This window comes from Protopterus annectens, chromosome 2.part0 (assembly GCF_019279795.1).
Source record: "Protopterus annectens isolate FY-2018-M chromosome 2.part0, PAN1.0, whole genome shotgun sequence".
Taxonomy (NCBI): Eukaryota; Metazoa; Chordata; order Ceratodontiformes; family Protopteridae; genus Protopterus; species Protopterus annectens.
This window is the reverse complement of record NC_056728.1, coordinates 1540216721-1540241607: the sequence shown is the minus strand read 5'-3', so window position 1 is coordinate 1540241607 and position 24887 is coordinate 1540216721. Positions and strand designations below refer to the sequence as shown.

The window sequence follows — 24887 nt, the reverse complement described above, 5'->3', positions numbered from 1 at the left end:
TCCTCACCCAGACCTGGACAGTCTGAAACTCGCATCTTGGCTGCTCCAGTTCCAGTAATGATTAGCACTCCCGGTTTATCCTGTCCGGTTAAAACCATTCTGGTGGTGGCTCACAAGTCTTCTACCAGAAAGATATATCGTAGCAAATGGAAATGCTTCTCTATTTGGGCCTCTCAGTGGAGCTTGGATCCCTTTACACCTCCATTTCCAGCTATTCTGGAATTTGTATCTGGTATATTTCACCAAGGTGCTAGTTCTTCAATGGTTAAAGTCCAACTGGCTGCCATCTCTAACTTCCATGTGGGAGAAAACATGGCTTCCTTAGCTTTTTCCACTCTTTGTAAGACCTTCCTTAAAGGAACTTTTCTTTTACAACCCCCAGTGAAAGATCTGACACCTCCTACATACCTCTCAACTGTCCCTGATTTTGACTCAAATTTTAGCACTGTCCCTCTTAAGCTCACCTAAAACAGTTGACTTGGAGGAAAGGTGGTGAATTGCATGTAATGAATAATGGCAATGATTAAGAGTTACAGACTTGTTTACTCCAGAAAAGGTATATTAATCCATATGCTCTGATTTTGTCAAAGTCTCAAGTTAATAGCACTAATATTTTAAAAGCGTTCCTGATTTTCTCTGCAGTTGTCACTGATTCTGTTGAAATTTGTCCCTGATTGCTTGAAAGCTATGCCTCCCTGGGATCTCATCTTTGTTCTGCAAGCTCTAGTCTCCCCTCCCTTTGAGCCAGTGGCATCAGTAAGTTTACAATTCTTTTCTTGGAAAACTGCATTTTTGGTTGCTATCACGTCTGCCAGGAGGGTATCGGAAATTCAAGCCTTGTCCATTAAAGTTCCTTACATGGTCTTTCATAAGGATAGGGTTTTCCTGTGCACCAATTCTTCCTTTCTTCCTAAAGTGGTTTTGGAAACCAATATTAATCAATCTTCCTGTTTTTTTTTCCAAATTTCCAAAACATGTATGTACATAGACAACTGAGGTTTTATTTACACAGAACAAAATACTTCCGTAAATCAGACCAACTGTTTGTGTCCTATTCCAAACCATTCCTAGGCAAACCTATTTCTAAAGTCACCATTGCTCGCTGGATTTCCCAATGTATTATCTGGGCATATTCTGATAGAGGCATTTCCACTCCGGGTCAGATTAAAGCCCATTCCTCTAGGTCTATGGTAACTTCAGTGCCCTTGTGGTCCAGAGTGTAGCTGGATGACATTTGTTCTGCAGCTACTTGGTCCTCATCTCATACTTTCATATCCCATTACAAATTGGACATTGTATCCAGGAGTAGGGCATCCTTTGGCTCCACGGTGCTCCGAAACTCTGTTCCACAGGCTGAAGACCAAATGAAGTAAACTACTTCAGATAAAGAAGTTATGTACTCACCATAATGTTCCATCTAAGTAGTTGTAAGTTATGTACTCACCATAATGTTCCATCTAAGTAGTTGTAAGTTATGTACTCACCATAATGTTCCATCTAAGTAGTTGTACTTCATTTGTCTTCAACCCATCCCCCTCCTCCTTCCCCCTGACCGTATCACTATTGTACTATCCTGGTATATGGGAGAGGTGCATGCTAGTGGCTCTCCTTGTTATGCTTGGTTTAGGTTTGTGGGAGCCTTTAGTGGTAAGGTCCTTTTGGGTCAGGCTTATATTGTCTGATACAGCAAACTCGATCTGAGGGAGGAAGGAGACAGATGGGCATTATGGATAAGAGGAGGAGCTTGGAGCTCGGATCAGATGCTAGTGATGCGACTGTCTGGGATCCAATCTGGATCCGAATACCCACAGGTTGAAGACAAATGTTAAGTACAACTACTCAGATGGAACGTTATGGTGAGTACATAAACTTTTTTCCTCCCTGTGTCAGCATCATTCCTTTTTATAGTTTTCTGCTTGTGCTATGTATAAGAGCCTTAACAGTGTTAATCTAAAATACCGCCTCAAATTGGGTAATCCTAGTCTGCCTTGTTCTATTGGTAGAATCAGCTTATCCCACTTGACCCTTGCTGTCTTCCTTTCCCAGATAAAATCCTTCAACTCTTTTTTTAACTGCTATCCACAACTTCTGCTCCAGTTGATAAAAGTATGCCTGACCTGTGCATAAGACTAAGGGGACTAAAAACATTTTGATGGCTTTTATCGTGGTATTCATATAACAAAACTTCCAGTTTATCAATTTTTGTATTATCTTCTGTTTAGTCTCTTCCCACATATCCTTAGCTGCCACCACAGAGTCATTGCTAATCCATACTCCTAAATACGTCATTTTATCATGTCCCCATAAATATGGATATTGTTAGACCAATTTGTGTGTAGGTACATAATTTACCGTGATTGCCTTTGTTTTAGCTTCATTAATTTTGTATTACAAGATCATTTGAAACTGTCTTAAAATGTTCCGCAACACTGTAATGTCTCTTTCTGGTTTTGTCATGTATAAAATAATATCTGCAAATAGACTCAGCTTTTTCTGGCTACCATACCAGTTATATCCTTGAAATTCTAAGTCACATATTTTCTTTACCAGTGGTTCTAAATATAATGCAGACAACAAAGGGGAAAGCGGACAACCCTGCCTGGGTCCTCTACTCAAACAAAAATTATAGAGGATCCCACTCACTTTAATTCAAGCCTCCGATCCCTCATATATTCTTCTAATCAACCTTATAATTGTATCAGCGAAAGCAAATGCTTCCATTGCCCTGCTCATGAAGTCCCAGTCAAATCTGTCAAATGCTTTCTCTGCATCAAGACCCCCACCCCCCCCATAAAAGCGGTACATTCTTACATTCTGCTTCCCTCTGAATTATCAGTGTTCTGTTAATGTCAAATGTTTGCCTCCCCTCAACAAAATCATACTGATCCATATCTATCAGTTTTGCTATCACTTTTAACATTTTCTTAGCCGTTATAGATGTGAACACTTTATAATTATGGTTTAGTATTGAAATGGGCGTGTATGAAGCTAGATCCAGTGGATCTTTACCATCTTTAGCTATTACCGTTACCACCTCCTTCGTCTAGGACGCTGGTGCTTCTCCTCCTGTTAAAATACTGTTAAACAAAATCTTCCAGGTCTTTATCAGTTATTTACCTCCTAACTTACAAACCTCCACAGGAATACCATCTATTCCTGGGGACTTACCTGTAAATCGGTTATACATATCTATTTTTATCTCATCCCTTCCTAGCCTGTTAGTAACTGAGCTGCATCTACCTCTAACTTTGGCATATTTAATTCTTCCATAAGCATTTCTATTTGTACCTTTTTGTGATTTCCATATTTCTCTGCTTTATACAAGTTTCATAAAATTTCTGAAATATTTCTAATACTTCTACAGGGTCTTCTGTTATCTTCCTTGTTATAGGCTCTCTAAGCTTGGTGACCACCCTTTCCACTTTCTGTTGCCTGAGTTGTGCTAAAAGTTTTTGTGCTCTAGAATTATCAAAAAACAGTTGCTTAACAGCAATCTTTCTAAACTTGTGCATATTATCGAGGTAATCCCTTATTTTCTGTTTAGCATTCTGCAGTTGCTGCTTTTTTTGTTCTGAGAGATTCCCCCTATTTTGCAATACTTTAACATTTGTAAATCCCTCTAAGTAATTCTTGTTACTGTTTAACCATATCTCCCTTTCTTTTATTTACAGCCTAGTTGTAAACTCCACTTTAATTTTATCCTACTCCTTACTCTTTTCACCCGATAGGTGGGAAAGCGCCAGTGTCTCATATTTATTCCATTACCTTTCCTTTCTTATTTTAGTTATTATTGGTGCATGATATGAAATAGTTAGTGGGTGCATTTCAAGACCTTCAGTTAAATGTACATGTTCCTGTGAGATCTAAGATCTATCTAGCATAACCCAGTTTTTGTATGTCTGTGAGTAATATGTAAATTCACTCCGAACTCCTGTTACTGAAGTCACATCTTTCGTGCCAAACATTTTCATAAATTTCTTCAAAAATCTACCCTCTTTTGTTATATTTTCCCTTCTAGACAATGTAGACACATCTTCACTGTTGCAAACCAAATTCCACCTATAAGTAATATTCCTTGCTGAAAGCTGAATTATTTCTCCCTGATTTTTTTAAGCTCCATTATAGCAGTTTTAAAGGGGAATGTAAATGCATGCCTGTGTAATCCTCCTCCCTAGCCAGTAGCCCATTAGTACTGTGTGTCTTCCATTGTTATCTTTTTTTCCTCTTCTGTCACTAGTGGAGCTCTTGCAGTTAATATAAATAATACGTACTCGTCTTTTCCTTTGCCCCAGATATTCCACTGAATAACCATCCTGAAAACCTTTCTTTATCAAATTCACATGTTCAGTTTTTTCCATGTGTCTCTCCTGTAGCATAGCTATTGGCAGTCTACAGCCACAGCACCATTCTTAGGTGAGTTTGAGATAGAAGAACTTGGCATGTTTTGTGGACATGGGAGAAACGTCACAAAGGCACAGGGAGAACAAGCAAACTCCAAACAGGTATTGATCAGAGGTCAGACTCAAACCTTGTGCATGGCAGGCGAAGACCTTAACCATTATCCCAACTTGTCTCTACTGCCCTGCTGTAATATCTTTTATTTAATCATTTAAACCCATGCCATTTTTAATTTTATGCGATAACTGTATTCTCAAGTCTAATATTGAAGTTTATTCTGTACTTCCTACTCTTTTCTGGTTTGACATTTCTTTTCTGGCCTCAGTTATAAAATCTTTCTTCAACCCTGCCAGACCTGTAAGCAATTTGATTGGAGTTTTGTAACCACAACATTTTCTAGCTTCATCACATTTTACTACTTAATTTCCTTTTATAATCGTCTCCAGAAATCTTTACATTTTTTTTCTTTTCCACATCCTCAGCAAATTTTTTGCTGTGTCTTTCTTACTACTATATGTAGTATAGCCTATTGTTTTTATTTATTTTTATTTATTTATCATTTGTTGACCGGGAAAGTCCGACTAGGTTCCACAGAGCCTGTTTTCAGCGGAGGCCCGGGGAGAAATTCTCCAGATGCATGTCTTTGGAATGTGGGAGGAAACCGGAGTACCCGGAGGAAACCCACGCAAATACAGGGAGAACATGCAAACTCCACACAGAAGGCACCCCAGCCGAGAATCGAACCGGAGAACCTCTTGCTGTGAGGTGACAATGTTAACCACTGCACCACTGTGCCGCCATTGTTGTTAGTATGTTTTTCCAAAGTTAATTTTCTTTTAAAATAAAGACTTGCTTATTTATGTACATAAGGCTGTATATAATGCTCTTTACTTTCCCTTTCTTTATCTGTCCAAGTTCCCATGTGTGATATTGCTGTTGCTTTGTTCCGCTATTCCTGTATTCTATGTCCTGAATCAGATATAATGATCTGAGCTGCATGGCCTTATAATATGCCTTCAGATCTGGGAATTCCAAATCATCATGTTTCTTTGTCAGTATTATTCACACCTCCCCCATTGCACTTTCTCTTTTGTTATCCCAAAAATGCCTCAATTTCCATTTTTATATATATTTTTTTTCCAAATATTCTTTATTTCAATTTATATATCACAACATATAATCACATATGTAACCTGTCCTACATAAAGAACCAGCAGGACCAAAAACACCTTAATCACTTGTATCTTATTGTTGGTGTCCATAAATAAGTTGCGTTATCTTCCTTATAATCTTTTGTGTAATTACTTCCCACATTTCTTTAGCTGTTTACATCCCATGTCATCTGAGTTCCCAAGAATCTCATCTTGTCATGGCCCCATAAAAAAGGGGAAGATCTGTAACCAGTCATACTGGGGCATAATTCTGTATTATAGCCCTATTTTTGCTTCATTTGCTTGACTATAATAGTAAAATAGTTCAGTTCATCAAATGCAATTTTAGATCACGTTCTGGATTGGTAAAGTAATATTATGTCATCAGCAAAAAGGGCTGTTTCATTGTATTTCTCCATTTATATCTAGTTATACTTGATTGTCTTATGTTTCTGGCTAATGTCTGCAAGTATGAAGCAAAGAATAATGGCAAAATGGACAACCATGACTACTTCCACTTGCAAGACTAAATACTTTAGACAGCTCACCATCACTTATTTAGCTTCAGTTCTTCTGTCTATTAATTACTAATGTTGTCCATGCTTGTAGAAACTCAAATGCCTCAAAAGGTCTTTTCATAAATTATCAACTCACTTTGTCAAACATTTTATCTTTATCCAAACCTATTATTAACGTTAATGTATTATTATTGTCTGGTGCAGCCTTTTGAACCTTAAGGGTTTTGTTGATTATGTCAAATGATTGCCTACAGTCTGTAAACCAACACTGATCTAAGTTTAGTGTTCTTGGCAAAATCTTTGCTGTTTTTGCCATTAATTGTCGTAAATACTTTGTAATTATGGTTCAGAATCAACGTGGATATATGTATGATCCTGGATCACAAGGTTTTCCTTTGGTATAGCCACCTCTTCTGCTCCTTTACAAGTCAAGGGCCCATCCCCACCCAGAAAATATAGTGCTAACCAGACTTTTATTATTTCCTGTTCCTTCTTTTCCATACGTCTGTTGGAATGGCATCACTTCCAGGTGGTTTCCCTTTCTTGATTCTCATTGGTTCTTTAATTTTACTTCTTTTTATTTTTAATGTTAATCGTCTCTTTCTATGTCTGCTAACTGAAGAAGTTGCAGTTGTCTCAAAAACATTAGCATTTCCTGTGTCTTACTCTCATTCTCTACGCCTTGTCTATATAGCATATTGAAATAATTTATTGATAACATTCATAATTTTTCCTGGGTCCATTCTACTCTACCATTTTCAAAATTCCTGATTTTTAGTTATCCTTCTTCCAGCCTTTTGTTGCCTCAAACATTGAGCCAACAATCTGGTTGCCCTAGGGTTATTGTCAAAAATATTTATATTATTTTAAAACCATTGTTATGTGTTAATTCATTCATGTTTTCTAAATACTTTTGCATAGATATTCTATCTTCTAGATACTCTTCAGTCTCTTGTATTCCCATTATTCGTTTTTGATTCTCTAAATTCCTTACCTTTGTAAGCCCCTAAGTACCTACTGTGATTATTATCCCATATTTTGTTTGCGTTCATTGCGAATATATTTCTAATTTTCTGATTACAATTATTTGCAACCTGTCTACTGCTTAGATTCCAATATAACAGAGCTTCTCTTAAAGTTTGATCTGCCCAATCATTACATTTTCTTTTCAGAAGAAATACTTGAAAACGCCAGTGTTTGTCAGAATACACTTTACTTGCTTGCAAAACCTAACATATAGGTGCATGGTCTGACACTATGCCAACAAAAGCTTGACAGTTGCAACATTTGTCAGCTGTGTCATGGGAAGCAGCATTATCGCTGCATACAATGTGGGATAGGCTTCTAAAGTAGCACACCTTTTGTTTCTGATTTTTCTTGCCTGCAAATGTCAAATATTTTTTATTTTACTGAAATGCATGCTTTTAATTATTTGTGTGTTTGTACCCTTTTAGGGTTACCTTCTTAGTAGTCACCTGCCAAAAGATGATCTCCTCGACATTGTGTTGTATTGTCGGCATTATTGCTTGTTGTCTCTTGGTGCACAGCCACGCATTGTTCAAATGGTAATATGGCGTGAGGTTTTTCCATTCCATCATATTTCAACAAAAAAGGAGACTGCTGCAGATGGATACCATGAACCAGAAGCAAGATATTTCATTTTGATTGTTGGTCTGGTAAGCTTATCAGTTTTGCTTTGATCAGTGTGGTTGACAGTTAAGTAGAATATGGCAAATGCTCACTTTAGAATGTTGTTGAATAACATTACATGTATGAAAACTTGGGCCTTGTAAATGCAGTACCATCTTAAGGAAATTAAACAGTTTAAGACCTAATGTGCTCCACAACTAATTGAGCTGCATGCTTGGAGAGAGGTTTTCATAAGGCACGTGGGAGGCTACACAAGATGCTTTAGCAGATAGTTTTACAGAGACACTGGAAACATTCACCTGAGGTAAATAGGGGAAGCAAGTCTGGGAGAGAGAGGAGTTTGTTGATAGATGAGAGTTTGCTGGAGATGAAGATGTCGCAAATGGATCACCTCCCTGCTTTGTCTGACCTAAGTGGTATCTGTACAGCCTACTATTGAAGAAAACACATCTTATCAGAGAGAGGTATCATGCTGTTTACTGCTCTTCAGACTGCAGGAAGGTGTTTCTCAGTTGGATGAATGAATGCATGCATGCCATGTCTGTGAATATGCTCTAGCATCTGCATTCACTATACTTCCTCCCACCTTACTCATGTCAGTGATATTTTCCTAAGCAGGTGGAGTGGTCTAGAGAACCTTTTCAGCCATGACCTGGGCTTTAGTGTAAAAACAGTAAGAGATATGAATACGTATGTACACACATACATTAGGAGAGAATTGTATACAAGTTAATCAAAGAAATATAATCAAGTGTTAAAATTGGGCTGGAGTCACTCCTCTTCCACAATTCATGGCATGAAGCAGCCTTAGAGTAGCCAGTGCAGCTGTAGAAGATAGCATCTCCACACACCCCCACCTGTTAGCATGCCATCCAGCTGCAGTATAATACCTTTCCTCATCCACTGAACTCATCAGTCACCAGGTCATAATGCACTTTATGTGAGCCACTGAATACATTTCATGGGAAGAGGCAGAACCAGTCCAGCTAAAGGAAATATCAGGATATAGCCCATGAAGGAGGAATCCTTAAGTTGGAATGGGACTGAAGTCAATGGTGGCTGAGCCCCTGCTACTACAGTAGTGCAGATACAATACCAAATTCAGCTTGTGGGTGGATGTAACCCATGGTTGGGAATATAGCTTTTAGCATGCTTTCTAACAGAAACTTACTGAAAATGGCACAGGCTGATTTGCCCTTTTATATGTACATTTGAGCGATGTCCTGAACTGCAGGAAGAATCCAGTCCTACTGTAGGGACTACTCTAGGGATATCTGAAAACTTTGGAAGTTAGACTGGATGACAGACATCTACTTGCAACTAATTCATATGGATAATAATTCATACTGAAAAGTCTTCTTTCTACTTGAACATTTTCTGTCATACTATACTTTGCAAAATGTTGAGAATTTTTTTTCCTCTGCCTCCTGACCTTTGAGCCTATCCAAGTTCGTTGACTAGTGGTGGGACCTCTCCGCAGATCCACAAGTGCAAGGGTTGCTTAGAGGAGAAGACCTGCAACCCACATCACCCTCCTCCAAGATCTGTTTAGCCATCTTACTTGCTAGCTCAATGAAGCACCTGAGTCACTAATCAAAGTCTGATCTCCTAGGTTGTAGTCAGGGCTTGATCCTCTATATGCTATTAAAGCTGGAAAAATTATGAGAATTGTGCTGAATTTCAACTACATCATGCATTTTTGTATTTGCTAAAGTTTGACTGAGTGTCCATTTTTATATTTTTCATTACAAGGTTGGCAACAGTTATGATTTCTTCTGTCTAGAATTTGAGAACACCTACATTTAAATTACACTGTTGTTGAAAAACAGAAAAAAAATGTAGGTTTTGCTTAGCTGTAGCTGTGGAAATGCTTATTTACGGTGTTGAATCACATTATTAGTAAAAATATCTTTTTTCTTTGCATATATATTACTGGGAATAATTCAGAAGTTTGCTGCGGCTTCATGGCTCTGTTTGAAATTTTGGTACAACCCTCATTTTGACATGTTTTGGGAACTGTGTTTATATCTAGCCTTTATTTTGTCTACATAATTGTAGAGCTCATGGCTGAATTATGCAGTTAAACAGTACATTAGTAGGCAACAACTGCTTAGTACTTGAAGTGTTTACTTATCAAAATCCGTAGTCTTTCATTAATTTCAAGTTTTCAGGTTTATACCTACTTTGATTTACAGTTATGCTCTGAGTGTCTGGAAGTGATGGCAGTTTCAACACATTTTCAAGTTTATTCTCACTTTTGTTCCTTAGATGATTTGCTGTAATGCTTTGTGTTTTCATCCTTTTGCATGTTTTTGTCCTTGTTGTCATTTCAGTGGCCATCTTGTGACTATACAAGTTAAAATAAATTCCATTGTTACTGCTTATTGTCAAATCCATTCTGTACCAAATAATGGCATTCCTGCTTGTCCACATGAATTCGGATTTACCATCTGTGTTTTTTTTCTGGAGTTTTACAGAGACCTATGCTATTCAGTTAGATATCAGGTGTCACCAGGTGCATTCCTAAATAAAGCCCTTTTTTCTAATGTATTTGAAAACAGAACTAATGAATCCTAAGGAGTTCTTGCCCTGTTCATGCTTGACTGTACTCCATCTCCTTCTGGAGTAACCACATTTCTTTGGGAAAGTTAGCTCTCAAATTGTATATTTCTGAACTGGCTACCGTAAGCACTACAACAATTTTATATTTCTCTGTCTTCCATTTATGTATCTTGTGCCAGTGTGACCCTTTTTTATGGCACTTGTACAAAACTTTTTCTTGAACTATTAGTCATTAGGATTTTGTCAAACTTTGCTTTAATAAAAACAAGTTGGTCTTTGAAAAGGCTTTAGTAATAGTTTATTTTCCCAGTTTTGTCTGAACTTTTTCACCTGAACAGAACAAGTGGTAAATCAAGCTTCCTCAGGCCCCATTCTTTACACATCAAATACAAAACATAACTGCAGTATTACCTACCTCAGACCCCAAACTATATCCTTACAACAGCATATAACAAAAAACTTGTATCCCATTTTCCAGTCTCAACTCAAAAAGATCACCCATTTGAAAAGGCAAAATGCTATTTTCAACCATCTGTTTACATAACACAATTCACTCCTCTCCCTCCTTACTTAATGCCCAACTTAACCATTATTACTTGATATTTCTCCATAAATTTAATTTAGTCACAGAGATTTACCTCACTTGTTACTTCCTTTCCCTTATACCCTCCTCTTCTCTCTCATACCTACCGTATGGACTATGTATGTGTAAAAATAAATGTAATATAAATGAAACTATCCATGCAAAACTTTTTCCAAGTTCTTGGGTCCTGTTTTTGCTTTATTTGGGTTACTCATCTTTGTCATATCCTGTCTTAAACACATTTGTTAAGTTATCACTTAAGACATATGCAAACCTACATTAACAGAAAAGAAAAAATATTTTAACATTTTTTTTTCCATTTAAATACAATATACAACATATACATTTTCTTTGCTATTGTCATCAGTCCAACATTACAAAAAATTGATGAATTCCTGCCTTCCCTTAAACCTCTCTCCTCTTCCTCCTGAACATTATTATGCATGTATTTCCCACAAATTCCATGTACTTCTATATAATTTGCTCCTTCCCTTTTCTAAAGATCCCTCTTACGGTTATTTTGTTTCTTTTATAATATTCAATACCTCAAATACAGTTGTTGTAGACTTTTGTTTCCATTTTCTAGTTATTGCTTTTTTTGGCAGCCAACAGAATTAAACGTAATAAGGCTTTACTTTGTCTAGGCAATTCAGATCCTATATCCCAGCTCATAACAGTAATTTCCTTGCTTACAGCTATTTGTTCATCCAATATGTGTAATAAGAGTACTCAGTAGGGAACTTTTAAAATCTGCCAACTCATTACACTCCCAAAACATAAGTTCTCAGTTACCAGTTTCTTCTCCATCACACCTCAAACATTTGCTGTCTTCCTGAGGAAAAATTCTTTGAAGCCTGCTTGGGGTATAAAAATACCTATGCAAACACTTCCAAGCAAAGATCCTAAACCTTCTAGATGTGATTGCATATTGGGGAGCCATATGTATGTCTTCCCATTGTTTTCTCAGTCTCTTTCCAAATCTTTTCCAACCGCCTCTGATTGATGCTTGTAGTTCTAGTGCAATATTTGATATGCCTTACTAATTAACCCTTTTTAAACAGCTGTTTCTGGTCTAGATTCAACTAAAAACTCTACCAGAGCAGGTATTTCACTTAAAATTCCCCATCTGTTTCTATTTGTATGTACTCTGCACATGTTCTTGTGAAATATAATTTCTGTGTAGACTAGCTCAGTTATTGTACCTTGGGGAGTAATATGTAAATTCTCTCTTGAGTTCTTACTACTGAATTCACATCTTCCATAACAAATCTTTTCATAAATGTCTTCAGAAATCTGCCTTCTTTTGTTGATTTGGCCCATCTAGATCCCCCTAATACTTCCTCACTATTGCAAATAAAATTCCAGTCATTGCAAATAAATAATATTCCCTGCTGAAAGCTAATTATTTCTCCTAAAATGTTCGTAAGCTCCACAATAGCAGTTTTCAGTGGAATATAAATACATGCCACTGTAATCCTCCTCCATTGCTAGTAGCCCCTTACTACCACAAGTCTGTCATTTTTGTCTTTTTTCCTCATCTATCACTATTGAAGCCCCTCTAACAATTGGTATAATTACTCCCCTTTTCCTCTGTCCCTGATATTCTGCTGAATATCCATTCAGAAATCTTTCTTGTCAAATTCACATGCTTATTTCTTTCCAGATGCATTTCCTGCAGCATTGCTATTTGCACTCTGCATTTCTTAATGTAATTCTATACTCTTTCCTTTTAATTTGTACCTGTAAAGGCCATTCATATTCCAGGATAATATGAATGATATAGCCATCATGATAAAAAGCTATTGTTCCCACCTGTTCTACATAACATTTTCTGAATGTGTATTTCTAGCTTTTGTTACATGCATGCATTAAAGTTTGGCAAGCTGATCTTTTGTACAGCTGTTTCTTCCCATCTACATTTGAACCGACTTCACATTTTTCAATACTTTTTGTTTTACTGGAAACTGTCAGACAAAAAACTAAATACAAAACACCCCATCCCCTATTAACTTGGAACATACATACAAAAATATGTACATCTTCAAAACATGATGTTCAGCCTTCCAGAAGGGAATAATTGCCTCAAATTACTGGCTGCACCTACAGGCATTATGTAACCTGAAATTAAGGTTACCCATGCTAATGTGCATCCTACAGCCAATGCTTCCACTTACACTGATTGCTGACCGTTCTTGTCTTTGTTCCCTTCCCAGATATTAAAATAAGTTTGTATGCTTTCAGAAAACATTAACCTTTAGCCCTAAGAAAAATTGCAGTGGCAATCATTAAAAAAATAAATTGAACATTGTTAATACTACCTGCATTCAAGTATTAAGGCTGTTAGGGAGGTTTGTTACCTCTTATTCACTTCCTATAATTTCATACTTATTTTTTTTCATTGAACTGCTTGCCATTGTATCTTTAAATTTTGCATTTCCCTCAGCAAAGAATACTCAGAACTCTGAAGATTAACTGCTTGCACCTGCAGACATTTTGTTTCCATGAAATGTACTCAGCAATGAGTCTTTGTAAGTTTCACTCAAAAAAAGAATGCACAGCTGCCCTCAGCTGCAGACATCTCTCCACTGAACATCTGCCAGTAGAAAACAAACAAGTTGACAGCTTTGGCATTATAAGAAGCTTAACATTTTCATAGCTTTCATTGTTTTGTCTTATTGTTAAAGCCTTCATGCTTACAAAAGCATCTGTTTACAGCTAAAGCCAAATGTAATCTAGACATTCACCCTTGTAAAATAAAAACAGAAAATATTCTAATTCTACATATAATATAATCAGTGCACTTTTACACCTACCCCCATCCCAGCAGACGAAAATCACAGCATATGAATATTAAACTTGCTTTTGTCCAGCCTTTTTTCTGGTTTTATACTGTAAAACCTGTATTTCTTTCATCTTAAAAATGTACTTGCTTACTTTAATATCATTAACACGTACAACAGTCACTGAAAAGACTCCTCATACATTTAAAATACCCCCCATTATATGCTACTCAAAACTGTTGTACTCTATATAGCATGCAGTTTATCATGACATGTTTTATACATATACTAATAAGAACAAACATTGTTTTACTTGCAGTTAGTTTCCCCCTTTTAGTGTCATTCTAAACATTAATGATATAAAGTGGGATATATGCTTTACTGTCCACCCACAAGTTCAACAAAGCTTACCAGATTCTGATTCAAGTCCAAGGAGCTGCTGATTCTTCTCGTCAACTCCTGCATGTTTTTCTCTCATGCGTTTTCCTTTGGAACATTTGAAAAGGTATCACTGCAAAGTGTCTCTAGGAGCCTTACCTTCAGAACAATGAGAAGCAGATTCCCCTTCTGCTTGCTGACTCACTTTTTATTGGATACACTTCATTAATTCAGTGGTACTTTAGCAGATTAACTTTTTTTCTATTGGTAAATGCTCAATTTATAACAGATGCACTGACTGGGCTGTCTAATCAGTGTGCTCCTTTTTGAGTAGCAATCAGCCGTTATTGCATAGTTTTGAATAATTCACTGCTTATTATTGTGATGGGTATCCCAGTGTATTATTTCGATATGCTTTGTAATGCAGTGTTTTTCTTACTTTGTTTTGTGTGAATCAACACCTTACAGTGTAACAGTTTTGCATTTCATTTTTGCTTTGTAATTTTCTGTTTGTCCGTGCTTCAGTGCTTTAATTAGTTATTGTTGATCAGTGCCTTACCCCAGTAAACAAATACAAAAATACATAAACAGCCACACTGGAGACCTGAATACATACTGCAGCATTAGCATTGCCACATAGCTCTACAAGTACCTAACCCAAATATTCACCTTTTCTGTAATAAGCTACTCTTACATATCAGAGTATTCCCTAGCAAGCTTTTATACCAGCCTGGATGACTAGATGGACAATTACTGATCACAAATTTTCATCTGAGATCTGTAGGGAAAATCTAGTTAATGCAGGACATTGTTAGTCTCCTACAAGTATTGCATGATGTGACTGAGCTTCTCAATATTCTTTTTGGTCATAAACTTAGAACTTAGCACTATATAAAACTCAGCCAATTCTTGTTGCAATTCTGTAGCATTTTGCAGCTGTTCCCTTGTGTTTTTTGATTTGTAATGCTTTAGCTAGGGTCAAATTTGATTTCAGCAAGCTGTCAGTCTCTGCATTGTTGCTGCATATTCAGAAATGGTTAGTTTCTTTCTTTGATTTCTGTAATGAGACATTTTGATGATGAGTGATCTTTGTTTGCTATGTGAATACCAGAGCTATAGTTATTTATGGCAGAGTGAAGGGGGCAGCTGCTCTGACACAAGCTGTTAAGGAGGTACAATTGGCAGGTTCCAATGATACAGGAGTCCAGAACTGGCATTAATTTATAAAGCCACAAAGAACATAATTTATAGACTGCAACTGTAAAGCTCAAAGCTCCATTTTTCTTGTTACTGTGTGGGAAAATGCCATGTATAGGGAAACAGGTTCATAGGAGGCTATTAGACTAATGGCCCTAATGTTTGGAAGATCATCAAATAAACTATACAGAGCTCTCTGCGATAATCCAGTCTATTTTTGAAGCAACAGTACCAGCAATTTTCTCATTTAGTTGCATTCAGTATTAAAATGTGTGCAACCAAAAGCCTCTCCCTTGTAAGAAATAGCAACCCAGCCTATCTTCCATGTTGTGCAGGTCTTTGTCCACTAGATGGCACCAGTATTCCACACAGAGATTCACCCTAGGCGAGGGAAAGATTTTCACCCATTTTACAGTGAAGTGCTGTTTGTATGCAGTTATACATAAAAAAAAATCACCTATATTTTTTTTTTAGTCACATAGGATTTATTTCATGTCGGTGGCTCAGCTGCTTCTATATTTTTAAATATTCACTTTATCATCCTACAGCATTTGCCTCCCTTTTTTTACTTATTTGATAGCCAGCTGACCAAGTAGACACAAGTTCTTGTTTCATGGTTGACCTGTGAGCACTGTCTGGTTAAGTGAGTAGTTCAGATTTGCACTTAAGGCAAATGAAAGCTGAGAGAAACAAACCATAGACTGCAAAAATCAGCTTAAGAACTCATTGTTTTTATCCTCTCCACTAACTGCCAAACAAAGTATCCTACCATAAAGAAGAAAGGATAACCTGATATTCAAAGTTCTTTAACTGCAAAAGTTTGAGAAAGCAAACTATGATAACTTTACAGTATGCAAACATTTATACTGCAGGAGAGCTGTGGTAGGTGTGGCAATTTTTCTTGAACATCATCTTACAACTTTTTTTTTTTCAGAAATCTGTTTTATTTATTTCAGAGCGAATTCACCAACAAATTTACAACAGTCCAATGTAGAAAGTGGGTACATACAAACAAAGAATGCAACCATATTTGGTATAAGATCATATAGATAATTTACCAGCAAGGTTACAATAAACAAGGAAATAGCATATAAGCCACAGTACTGTTGATAGCTATACATTAAAAAAAATAGTAGTATGACTTGATATAAAGATTTTTGACCTTTACTTAACCCACAACTGTATACAACATTTACAACTGCTACGATGAGAAATCTTGTAGAGCAGGGAGTTTACTGTTTCATATGTTCTATACAGTTATATGAAACTGTGGAATTTACCCTGCTTATTATATTATTACATATTCAGAGGACAGAGGGGTAGTTTACAACTTTTTTCTTTGCTGCAACATTATATGGAATGTCTGTTAATGAAGCCCTAAATGCATGTGCATACTCACTTTGCATATGCAGTTGCTGAAGCTGTTAACACTGCTAGCACATCTTAATGAGACACTAACTTCTTAATATTATCTTCAACGTCTTACACAGATTATTTCTGAGCATACTAAATTTCTAAATGCTTCTAAGCATATAATTGTATCCTTCGGCAAGCATGACTTCCATTCTTTGACACCCCTGAAAATTGATCTTGTAGTTATGGATGTAGGAACTTATGAACTGTCCTTTGATCAAGACGTATCCGCTGTTTTTGGGAAGCCTTTTTTTCATTGCACTGCTTATATCGAACGTTATTGAGTCCAGATACATGGATGTAATTGTTCCACTGTATTCAACGCTCATTAGGCCAATCATTGAGTATAATACCCTTTTCAGTACATACCTATTCAATCACTTACCACAACGATTTCTCATTAAAAATCAAGGGCCTAAAGTGTAAAAACTGTGCAGATCGTCCTAAGGCATTGTCCTCTGCCTTGCGTGTAGAGCTTCAACAGATTGATGGACCTTTTACACATTCACAAGTCACCTAGTCATTGACTTGCAAACTTCTCATTCAAAAGCAGTGCCCTTCATTAGCCAGGGCACAACTCGGAAACTCATAAAATCCTCCCAGTTCACATCCACCTCTTCACTTTGTCAGGAAATACCTGAATACACCTTACCATACAGAAGTAAAACTTTCTCCATCTGTGTACTTAGGACACAAGTTATGCTTCCATTCAGTGTTAGAACTCAAACTACCATTTGTAAACTCATCAGCAGGCTATAACTGCATTTGTTTTCAAAAGCAGAATGCAGTTGCAACATTGGAAGTAGGGAATCTTTTGTGAAACTTTCATTGCTGTCCTTCTACCTAATGAAAACCTTACTTTCTGATCATGCTATCAATAGGATTTTCTGTGTATGTTTAATATACAATGAACTTGTCGAACTTCTTCCCATGATAACCCCTCTGGCCTTAATGGTCACCTTAGACCTAAATGATGCTTACCTGCACATTCCTAGAGAGGAATCATGCATAAGTTTTCTTAGTTTCAGAAAAGATCTCAGTCACTTTAAATTCTCTGCACTTCCCTCTGGCTTGTCTACTGCTCCTAGGATCTTCACAAAGTGTTTAGCTTCTGTGATTGCCTTCTGCAGAACAAGAAGGATCCAGATGTACCCCTGTCTAGATGACTGCTTCATTCAAGCCTCTAGTCAGTCAAAGTTACTCAAGGATCTGGCCTTCACTCAGCAGCTCTTGGACTATTTAGGGTTCACCATACATCTTCACAAATGGAACATAGACCCATCCATCCATCAGGAAAGTTTTCCTGGGGATGTACTGGATTCCTTCCTTCAAAAAGCCTTCCTCCCACCAGAAAAAAATCTCTTTCCTGATTCAGTACTGCCTCTCATCCAGGGAAGTCCTCAGAGCATTAGGCTACATGGCATTTTGTATCCTCATGATCCCTCTGGCCAGACTACACATGAGGAAGCTGCCTGAAGGAGTAATTTGCATGGTGGATTTGGACGTGCTCAGAACCTGGGTCTTCCCTTCTGGTTCATCCCTCAGAGCCAGAATTTAACCACAGATGGTTCAGAGACAGCCGGGGGGGGGGGGGCTCATTTAAAATACCTTTAGTCTCAGGGCAGATGGGAAGATCAGTTCAGACACAAGCACATAAGTTGTAAAGAACTGATGGCAGTGCAAAAGGGCCTGCTGGCTTTCAAAGATCAATGGAAATCAGGGGTCCTCCTTGCAAGAACAGACAACATGACAGTCATGTGGTACATAAACAAGGGGGCAACAACTCTATGATGCCCGAGCACTGGCAACAGCAATCAAGGAGCCTCAATCCTCACCATTAACACCAGTGAGGGACGTGCTCATTGGGAGGATGAACAGTACACACACACACACACACACACACACACACACACTAAAGTACAATATTTTAAAACAACATTGCAGAACAGTTTCACATAAATACAGAAAGCATCTAACTAATCTCGCTATATTCCTATCTATCTCTAAGAGAAAATATGTTGTAAATAACTTGCACAGCAAGGCAAAGTGCTGTTGCTGTTGTCAGATCCTGAACAAAATACAAAATGCACTGACTTTCTCTCTGAGATAGCTCTTAAGTTAATAATAGACATTACTGCTGAATCATCTCAGATTACGTCATTCTTGTCACCTCTGCCTAAGTTTCCCAGGCTAGCAGGAACTTAAATTTTAACATGTCTCTGTTAAAAATACTTCTCTCTCAGAAGCTGACAATTCTCTCTTAGAAGCTTGCCTGAAACTGAAAGTCATAAACAGTTACCTTGAAAACCTGTAATTACCTCTGTTTCTAGACAATAGAAAGAAGCCCCTAGCCTAGACATCCTGTCTCTTAACTGTGATAAACTAACTCTATAACACATCATAAAACTCTTTAGTTTATTTTCTTGAGGTTTTGCAAGTTAACTCTGTATGTCCCAGTTTCTATTTGCATTGGCATATAGTTTATACATATCTGCTCTTTTCCAGCAGGGTGCAGTGTTGTTACAATCTTGAAGCTTAGTACAGAACATATAGTTTTCTTACATTTTTAAGGCAAGCATACAAATCATATTACTTTCACAAATGACATAGAATTATTTACAAAATTCTATCTAGCCTGGCTGGCAGTGTCACATTTCTATATAAATCATATTAATATTTTCAAGTGACATATATAATTATTTACACAGTTCCAGCTAGCTGGGCTGGCAGCATCTCAGTTTTTCACATTTCTCCCCCCAATGAGAACTCAAGTTAATTTTTCAAGTGACCCTTGAGAAACGTTGCTCAAAAGGATTGAGCCTATCTGGGAATACCATACCCCATTCCCTGTCTTGAGATTCCAGCTGCCTTGGCATTGCTGACCCCAGTACTGTGCTGCACTGTCCCATCATACCTGCTTCCCTAGGCTCCATCATAATAATTTGGGATTGTCCTGGCTGGCTCCCTGTAGCCATAGATCCACCTCCGACTCCTGCAATCCACTGCAAATACTCAGCACAAGGGGCTCCCTATCATGGTAAGGTTTCATCATGTTAACATGCTACAATTTGTGCCCCTGCCTCCTGCCTAGCATTTCTACTATGTAGTTAACATCACTGACCCGTCCTTACCACCTTGTAGGTTCCCTCCCAAGCTGCCTGTAGCTTGTTGTGTCTGACAGGAATGAGAACCATTAACTGCTGCCCTACAACATACTCTCTAGCTTGAGCATTCCTGTCATACCAGACCTTTTTCTGCTGTTGGGTGTCTGCCAGGTTCTCCTGGGCCAAGCCCATGAGTTCCCTGAGCCTTGTCCTGAGGTTTAGGACATATGCCACAACAGACTCCTTGTGAGATTCATACTCACCTTCCCACTCATCACAAATTAAATCTAGAGCCCCCCTCACCCTATGCCCATACAGCAACTCAAAGGGTGAAAAACCTGTGGATTCCTGGGGAACCTCTCTGTAAGCAAACAGATGAGGCAAATGTTTGTCCCAGTCCCTCTTAAACTGGTCTGCAAATGCCCGTAGCATTGACTTGATTGTAGAGTTTAACCTCTCAACAAGACCATTAGTCTGGGAATGGTAGGGTTGGTCTTTAGATGCTTCACCCCACAGTACTTCCACAGACAAGCCAGCAGGTCTGACAGGAAATTGGCACCTCTTGTCAGTCAGTGTTTCTTTTGGGAAACCTACCCTGCTGAAAATCTCTAACAAAGCATTTGCCACCTTTTCTGCCTCAATGGACATTTGCCACCTTTTCTGCCTCAATGGAGGACAGAGCCACTGCCTCAGCGTATATGGTAGCATAATCTACTACCACTAGGATATCATTTTTCCCTGTGTAACTTGTGGTACTCAGAGGCCCCACAATATCAATAGCCACCCTCTGAAATGGCTCCTCATTCACAGGCAAAGGCATCAAAGGAGCTTTCACCTTGTGCCCACCTGCAGTACCCTGTTACATCTCTGGAAATCCCAGGCCAATAAAAGTTTTGCATAATACATCGCTTGGTATGTTTTATGCCCATATGACCTGCAAAGGGAATGTCATGGGCTATGGCTAGAAGTGCCAGACGGTAGGCTTTAGGCAGTACCAACTGCTGTAGTCTCTCTCACTTTAGCCCTCCCGCAGGGGTCCACTGTCTATACAGTAATCCTTTGTCCCAGTGTACAGATTCCCCCTTCCCTTGAGAATCAGGTGATCACTAGCTACCTTTCTCTTGCCTTGTAAAATAGAGTCTGAGAGCTGAGCGTGTCTCAGCTCTCTCTCTCTTTGTAACTCTTCCCAACTCCCCTTCCACACAAAGTCTGGTATCCTCTGACACCGGTGCCTCACTGTCAGCCTGGATACTACTACTCACCTCTGCCCTTGCAGTCACTCTGTCCAAGGGACCATCAGTACCCACAAGCAGCTGTGGCTCACCTTCAGTCTCACTGCTACAGGATAGTTCCCTCTCTGAAGTAACCACCTCACCAGTTCTAGCTGCAAGTATGTGGTCTGTCTGGGTCTCCCCCAGGCTACCAGACCCACATGCTTGTCTCCAAGCCTGTCTGCATGTAACTGCATGAATGCACAGTACTGAATTATCAAAATTATTCCCTATCAGGACATCTGCAGGGATATCCTCAAACACACCTACTTGCTGGCTTCCCTTTCCACCCTCCCCGTCAAGGTGAACCCTAACCAAAGGTATATGGAATGGGGTCCCTCCTAAAGCTCTGACTGTAGTAGACTACCTAGGCAAGTAGGGCTCCTCTTTAACCATTGCAGGCTTCACAATGGTCATGTCAGAGACTATCTCTCTCTTAGCAATGGTCTCTTTGCCATTGACTAAGATAGAATATAACCTCTTGTGGTAGTTTGGTACCCTTGTTGTCTCAGGACACCCTACTGTTGGCATTTTGTCATTCACACTTATTGGCTCTCTCACCTTTTTGTTCCCCACCTTGCCTCCTTGGACATGTATATGCTACATGACCCCACTGGTTGCATTCAAAATATTTGCCCCAAGTCCTGGACATGTACCTGGACTAGTGGCTTCCCCTGCTACTGGCTGATTCTGTTGGGGTAGTCTGGACAGGCCACCATGAGTTCCCTTAGACCCGTGAACAGCACTGGGTGTCTCTTTCCTGTGTAGTGATGCTCTGCTTGGTAGATGTAGGTCTCCCTTCTTCCCCAGCTCATCTACTGTAAGGCATTGTCTATCAGCTAACCACATCCTCATGTCCTTAGGTAATCTGCTAAGGGTTGTTCCCTCACCAAAAGGTCTGCCAGCCCTTCAAAAGTGGTGACCTAACATCCACTCACCCATCTATGAAAATAAGTGCGTAGTTCAGCAACATGTTCACACGCACTTTCATCTGTCTTGCGTCTGTGCTCATGAAATTTCTTCCTATAATCTTCAGGTGTTAGCTTAAAACATTCTAGCAAACAGTTTTTTACAACATTATAATTTAAAAAGTCATTGTCAGTGAGTTTGAACAGAACAGTTACAGCTTTACCATGGAGTAAGGGAGTCAGGAATCGTACCCAGAATCTTTGATCAACATTATACTGTTTACATACCCTCTCAAACATATGAATGAAGCTATCAAAATTATCCCCATCTGTAAACCGTGAAAGGAATTTACTGACCTTTGTTGCTTCTGGGATCTGGTTACTCCCTTCCCCATTACCTCCATGACTCTGGCGAAGAGTCAGCATCTCCTTTTCATGTTGCCTCTGTCTCTCCTTCTCCTCAGTCTCCAGACGTAGCAGTTTCTCATTCTCCTCACCCTGCAGACATCGCAGTTTCTCATTCTCCTCACCCTGCAGACATTGCAGTTTCTCATTTTCCTCAAGCTACAGGAATTCAATGTCCACACCACTACAAACCAGTTAATATGTGATGTGGCTATCTCCCTACTGTCAACCAATTAATATTTAATGTGGCTATCTCCCTACTGTCAACCAATTAATATTTAATGTGGCTATCCCACCACTGCCAAACAATTAATATGTGATGCCTGTGCACTGGCCAAGAAATCGAGGAGCCTCAATCCACACCACTAACACCAGTGAGGACGTGCACATTGGGAGGATGAACAGTACAAACACAGTAAAAGTATAATTTCCCTTAACAGCACACAGAGATCACAGTCAGTCTGGAGCTGGTTTCTCTCTCTCTCTCCAGATCCCCAATAATACTTCCCACTGGCTCAGCTATAGGGTTAAGATCTCAGCCGAGTGATCAAGCCAAAACCTCCAGCACCCTCTCTGTCCGACCAGTGCTTTGTGTCCCTGCCCAAGTAGCTGACACACATACACACACTTTGAGATTTGATTTATATACAAATGCACAGACACTCCTGAGGAAGGCTGGCACAGGTTCATTAGCTATGTCTCCTTATGCCCAGACTATACAATAGTACCGCCTGCCACCAACCACCCTTATTAGCTACTATAAAGGCCCTTACCAAAGGGTGTCCAATTCTATTATGCAATGTTACTATTATCCAAATAGTAAGTGTGCCTAAGACATGAAGATTATTTAGGAGTGACTTGTACAGTATCACCAAATACATGCAAGTACTTTAAGAGCTTATATATCTCTACATAACCAGCCACAATTAAAAGGTTTAAATATATTTAATAATGAATAATAAAAGCACAAGACAATACTCATTAACTCAACACAGTGACAGTAGAGTTCACAATCACAGGAAATATTTTAAAACAACATTGCAGAACAGTCTCACATAAATACAGAAAACATCTAACTAATCTTGCTATATTCCTGTCGATCTCTAAGAGAAATTATGTTCTATGTATTACTTACAGAGCAAGGCAGTGATGTTGTCAGATCCCGAACAAAATACAAAATGCACTGACTTTCTCTCTGAGATAGCTCTTAAGTTAATAATAGACATTACTGCTGAATCATCTCAGATTACATCATTCTTGTCACCTCTGCCTAAGTTTCCCAGGCTAGCAGGAACTTAAATTTTAACATGTCTCTGTTAAAAATACTTATCTCTCAGAAGCTGGCAATTCTCTTTTAGAAGCTTGCCTGAAACTGAAAGTTGTAAAACAGTTACCTTGGAAACATGTAATTACCTCTGTTTCCAGACAATAGAAAGAAGCCCCTAGTCTAGACATCCTGTCTCTTACCTAAGATTAACTTTATAACGCATCATAAAACTCTTAACTTATCAGATTATTTTCTTGAGGTTTTGCAAGTTAACTCTGCATGTCCCAATTTCAACTGTGAAAACATACATTTACATTGGCATATAGTTTATACATGTCTGCTCTTTTCCAGCAGGGTGCACTGTGGTTACAGTCTTGAAGCTCAGTACAAAACATATAGGTTTCTTGCATTTTAAGGCAAGTATACAAATCTTATTACTATTCACAAATGACATAGAGTTATTTGCAAAATTCTGTCTAGCCTGGCTGGCAGTGTCACATTTCTAAATCATATTAATATTTTCAAGTGACATGTAATTATTTACAGAATTCCAGCTAGCTGGGCTGGCAGCATCTCGGTTTATCACACACTCTTACCCTCTGTGTTGACTAGTGATGCAGGTCTGGGAGACTGCTCACTCTGTGGAGTTGCACCTCATGGCACAGTACCTCTCAGGGACTCAAAACACTGTAGCAGATCATCTCAGCAGGAACTTGATGGATCCCTACAAGTGGCATCTGCATCGGGAAACATTTCTCAGCATAGTCCAAAAATGAGTATCCCATATACCCCTTTGCCACCAAAAGAAAATGCTAAACTGAAAATGTTCTGTGCCAGGAGCAAAATACAGCCTGGAGGACAGATGCCTTTTCCTTCCTTAGGAGCCACCTGTTCCTTTATGTGTTCCCTCCCTTGCCTCTTCTTCAAAGGTTCCTCCTAAAAATCAGGGAAGAAAGCCCAAGGGTCATCCTGAATGATCCAGACTGGCCCAGCAGCACTGGTATTGTCTGCTACTAAGTTTAACCAAGTAAAATCCATGGCAGTTACCTCAGAGAGTGGATCTTCTGACTCAGGACAAGGAGAGGTTAGTGCACCCCAACCTGCAGACTCTCAAACTCTCAGCCTGGATAATTCCATAAAATAATACTCTGAGCTTACCCTAAGCAGACAAGTTCAAAACATTCTCAAAGAGGCTAGAAGGCCAAGTACTAGGAAATAATACTCAGCCAAGTGGAAAAGATTCTCCATTTGGTGTCAGCAGCAAAACCTCAGTCCTAACTCAGCCAACATCTGTGCCATTTT

The 24887-nt window shown here is 38.7% G+C and overlaps 1 protein-coding gene across 2 annotated transcripts in view; it reads left to right on the top strand.

Annotated features, from left to right (window-relative positions):
• INTU (inturned planar cell polarity protein) overlaps positions 1-24887 on the top strand; it is a 1478455-nt gene that overhangs the window by 1051334 nt on the left and 402234 nt on the right. For both annotated transcript variants that reach the window (XM_044061672.1, XM_044061671.1), the window contains exon 11: positions 7522-7743. In XM_044061672.1, coding sequence (XP_043917607.1) covers positions 7522-7743 — 222 coding nt within the window. The remainder of the gene's footprint in view (positions 1-7521; positions 7744-24887) is intronic.